This window comes from Triticum aestivum, chromosome 5D (genome assembly GCF_018294505.1).
Source record: "Triticum aestivum cultivar Chinese Spring chromosome 5D, IWGSC CS RefSeq v2.1, whole genome shotgun sequence".
NCBI lineage: Eukaryota > Viridiplantae > Streptophyta > Magnoliopsida > Poales > Poaceae > Triticum > Triticum aestivum.
Window position 1 is genome coordinate 245,689,542 of NC_057808.1, and position 5,084 is coordinate 245,694,625.

The following is a 5,084-nucleotide window of genomic DNA, read 5'->3' on the forward strand; positions in this document are numbered from 1 at the left end:
TTATAAAAGTGTTAAACCAATCATCTTCAGGTATGGGTTGGACAGTGCAACTTGAATCTGCATGCGAGGCGCGCGAGGATGGCAATGGGTAGGGTATGGGACGGATAGAGCAATACCATACCCATACCCATTTAGTTAATGGGTACAAAATTCTACCCATACGCATACCCATGGGTATGAAACTTTACCCGTATCCATACCCGACGGGTACCCATACCCATTGGGTACCCAACGGGTAGATCAAACAGTACACGAGTTATTTGCAATTCTACATTCATTTATAGCACATTTTACAAAAAAAATCATTGATCACAACTCAATAATAGATAGATGAGTACATGACAATTGTCTCAATTCAAATTGACAATTGGTGACAACTTTAACATAGGTTCATAAGCCCACAACATAAATTTAACATAGGTACACTTATGAATCACAGATAAGGTTCACATGTCAATATAAACGGGTAGGGTATGGGTATATCCATGGGTAAAAGGCTATACTCGTACCCTATCCATGACTTAACGGGTAGGGTAAGGGTACTATCCGTGGATACAAAATTGTGCCCATATCCTATCCATGCGGGTACGGTATCCGTGAATACCCATATCCATGTGTAAAATTGCCATCGTTAGAGGCGCGTATATATAAACCAAGAGGACACTCCATCAAAATATTCACAGTTCAACAGAGCAAAGACAAGATAAAAAGTCAGAATCAATGGAGTTCCCCTCCGCTTCTTCCCTGCTACTCATCCTGCTTCCTCCCGTACTGTACATCTCCTACCACATCGCGAGGAGCCTCGCCAAGAAGAAGCCCACCACCCACGGCCTCAGGAGGCACCCGCTGCTCGGGCACCTCCCGGCGTTCCTCAAGAACCGCGACCGCTTCCTCGAGTGGTCCACCGAGCTCATCGTCGCCAGCCCCGACCTCAGGATGGGCTTCTGGATCCCCGGGATGACCACCGGCATCGTCACCGGCAACCCGGCCGACGTCGAGCACATCCTGCGCGCCAACTACCCCAAGGGCGAGCGCGCCATCTCCATGCTGGCGGACTTCCTCGGCCACGGCCTCTTCAACTCCGACGGGGAGCAGTGGCTGTGGCAGCGCAAGAACGTCAGCCTCGAGTTCACCACGCGCTCGCTCCGCGGCTTCCTCGTCGACTCCGTGCAGGCCGAGGTCGGGAACAGGCTGCTCCCGCTGCTGCGACGCGCCGCGGATGGCGCCGGCGTGGTGCTCGACATGCAGGACGTGCTCGAGCGGTTCGCGTTCGACACCATCTGCATGGTCTCGTTCGGGCACGACCCGTGCTGCCTCGCCGACGGCGGGGTCCTGACGGAGGGGAAGTCGGACTTCATGCGCGCGTTCGGCGAGGCGCAGGACCTCATCGTCAGCCGATTCCTTGACCCCGTGGCCGCCTCCTGGAAGGTCAAGAAATGGCTCAACGTCGGCAAAGAGCGCCGCCTGAAGAAGGCCATCGCCGACGTCCATGGGTTCGCCATGGAAATTGTCCGCTCCCGCCGTCAAAGCGCGTCCGGGGAAGAAAGCAGAGACGACGTCCTGTCAAGGTTCGTGGCGAGCGACGAGCACGGCGACGAGGCGCTCCGGGACATCGCCCTCAGCTTCCTGATCGCCGGCCGTGAGACCACGTCCTCGGCGCTCACGTGGTTCTTCTGGCTCGTGTCGTCCCGGCCGGACGTCGTGGCGCGCATCGCCGACGAGGTCCGCTCGGTCCGGTCCATGGCAGGCACGCGCCCCGGCGACCCGTTCACGTTCGACGCGCTCCGGGACATGCAGTACCTGCACGCCGCGCTCACCGAGTCGATGCGGCTCTACCCGCCGGTGCTGATCGACTCCCAGTCGAGCGCGGCGGACGACACGCTCCCCGACGGCACGCACATTGGCGCCGGCTGGAACATCACGTACAGCGCGTACGCCATGGGGCGGCTCGCGGCCATATGGGGCAAGGACTGCGCCGAGTTCAAGCCGGAGCGGTGGCTCGGCGACGATGGCGCGTTCCGGCCGGAGAGCCCGTTCCGGTACACGGTGTTCCATGCCGGGCCGAGGACGTGCTTCGGGAAGGAAATGGCCTACGTGCAGATGAAGTCGATCGCTGCCAGTGTGCTCGAAGAATTCGCGGTCGACGTCGTCCGCAAGAACGCCGGCAGCGGCGTGCCCGAGCACGTGCTTTCGGTGACGCTCAGGATGAAGGGCGGCTTGCCTGTGCAAATAAGGAGGAGGGTGGAAGCGTAGGACGAGCAAGTTTGTGCTGGATCTTCAGAGCAGTGGCCAGTGGGCTATTAACAATAATGTCTGTAGTTTTACTTTAAAAAATTGTCTGTAATTTGATTCTGTTGTACATTTTTCTATTCAGAATAAAGGGATGCTCCAGTTTGGCTGTGTTCATAATAGCTGGTCAATCAAATCAGCGATCCAATAACTTTTTACAAAATTAACAATAAAATCAAATCAGTACTCCTATATGCACAGCAAAGATGAAACATGTTTTAATTGGTCATTAATTTCAGATGAATAGTGCTGCGCAGGAGTGATTATATACGTCTACATTAGTTTTTCGGGATTGCTAAAACTCAGCTAGCTGAGATTTATTTTGGTCTCATTCACTTTGTCAGCCGTTGGATTAAAAGCGTAGTTATTCGTGCGAGGTGAGCGAACCGGCTGTTCGTGTCGTCGTACGAGCAATGCAGGCCGGTGGCCCATGTAGGGAGCGCTGGAGCAGCCTTTTAAGATGGCTTTTTTTCTTTTTATATTCAGAAGCTAAGCTTGTTTCTCTGTCCGATGCCACCAAGCATCATTGTCGCATTTGTATCCCTCTGTTTCTTGTCTTCGGCAGCGGTTGTTTCTTTTTCCTAAGAGATCCTTTTCCATTGTTTGAACGTATACAATTTTTAGTACTTTATTTTATGTAAAATAATTGTTGTAGATTTTTCAAAAAAAAGTAGATTTTTTAGTATAATTATTAATAGTTGTTTTACCAGTTGCAGTTGCATGTCTACTACTAGACATGCAACTGTATGTGTTGTAATCCGATTGAAACTGGGGTCGGAAGGAGGTTTGTTGGGCTAGTTGCATGTCCATCACTAGAGTTGCAATTGCAAACATTGTAGTCTGACTGCAACTACAGTTGTGTTCAGGTTGTTTTTTCTCAATACAATGTTTTTTCCTTTTTATGATTTCTATTTCTTCTTTTGTATAGAAAGTGGGAAAGAGTAGTGAGATGAAAGGGCCCAACTTTTTAATCATTTCATTTTCTTTCTTTGTTTTTAAAACTTTTACTCATATATGTATATTCTGTCGTTCGCGTGTAACTGCACACACAACCAAACTATGCACAATTTGCAAGAAACATAATACACACACAACCTTTCTACTGTCCAACTAGTTTCAGTTATAGTTTCGTTGTTTGTACTTTTATTTCTTCCTTTCTATTTGGAAATATATATTTTTTAGTTTTTTTAGTTTTTTATTGTTTTAAAGGTTGTGTGTGTATGCCGGCGAAGTCTTTTTTTCAATTTTTTTGTTTATTTTGTTACAGTTGCAACCGCCCCAACCCGGGCGCAAGCGCAACTCAGAGCACCGTAGCGCAACAGCAAGACCTACCGCAACCGGGGGTCGGAGGGAGGGTGTCAGCGCCGGCGAAGTCTTTTTCAATTTTTTTATTGTATTTGAAACCGACCCAGCTCGAGTGCAACTACAACTCAAGAGTACGGTCGTGGGTTGTTTTTTAGGGGGGTGGGGGTTGATTGTAGTTGCACCCGTACCCCCCTAGTTGTGTGCTCGTACTCTTGTTGGGTCCTATTCATGGCCCCCAGTTGCAAGTTGACCATCAACTCGCAACTACGGGGATGTGTGTTGTGTGTGTGTGTGTCGAGGGTCCCCAACTGCATGTCGATAACCGACTTGCAACTAGGAGTGTTGTGTGTGTTTGTCTATTTGTCAAGGGGTCCCTAGTTGCATGTCAAGCATCGACTCACAACTAGGGTGCCAAGTTGCATGTCGATAATCGACTCGCAACTGGGGTGTGTGTGTGTTATTTTTATCAAAGTGTCCCCAGTTGAATGTCAAGCATCGACTCGCAACTAGGGGTGTATGTGTGTGTATTTGTTGAGAACCCCTAGTTGCAAGTTGACCATTGACTCGCAACTAGGGGGTACGTGTGTTTTTGTGTGTGTGTGTGTGTGTGTTTGTTTTGTCGTGGGTCCCTAGTTGCATGTCAATAATCGACTCGCAACTAGAAGTGCGTGCGTGTGTGTGTCTTTTTGTCAAGGGGCCCCCAGTTGCATCTCAACCACCGACTTGTAACTAGGGGGTGTGTGTGTTGAGGACCCCTAGTTGCAAGTTGCCCATCGACTCGCAACTAAGGGATGTTTGCGTGCGTGTGTGTGTGTGTTTTATTCGTGGCCCCTAGTTGCAAGTTGACCATCGACTCGCAACTAGGGGGTACGTGTGTGTGTGTGTGTGTGTGTGTGTTTTATTCGTGGACCCCAGTTGCAAGTTGACCATCAACTTGCAACTACGGGGATGTGTGTGTGTGTCAAGGGTCCCCAATTGCATGTTGATAGCCGACTTGCAACTAGGAGTGATGTGTGTGTGTCTATTTGTCAAGGGGTCCTTAGTTGCATGTTAAGCATCGACTTGCAACTAGGGTCCCAAGTTGCATGTCGATAATCGACTCGCAACTGGGGTGTGTGTGTGTCTGTGTGTTATTTTTATCAAAGTGTCCGCAGTTGAATGTCAACCATCGACTCACAACTAGGGGTGTGTGTGTGTATTTGTTGAGAACCCCCAGTTGCAAGTTGACCATCGACTCGCAACTAGGGGGGTACGTGTGTGTGTGTGTTTTATTCGTGGCCCTCAGTTGCAAGTTGACCATCAACTCGCAACTACGGGGATGTGTGTTGTGTTTGTGTGTCGAGGGTCCCCAATTGCATGTCGATAACCGACTTGCAACTAGGAGTGTTGTGTGTGTTTGTCTATTTGTCAAGGGGTCCCTAGTTGCATGTCAAGCATCGACTCGCAACTAGGGTCCCAAGTTGCATGTCGATAATCGACTCGCAACTGGG

The 5,084-nt window shown here is 49.9% G+C and overlaps 1 protein-coding gene across 1 annotated transcript; it reads left to right on the forward strand.

Annotated features, from left to right (window-relative positions):
- The first annotated feature begins 708 nt into the window (after positions 1-708).
- LOC123124610 (cytochrome P450 94B3-like) lies at positions 709-2,253 on the forward strand. The gene has a single exon (XM_044545198.1). The coding sequence runs from the start codon at positions 721-723 to the stop codon at positions 2,251-2,253; it is 1,533 nt and encodes a 510-aa protein (XP_044401133.1). The 5' UTR covers positions 709-720.
- Positions 2,254-5,084: the final 2,831 nt, after the last annotated feature.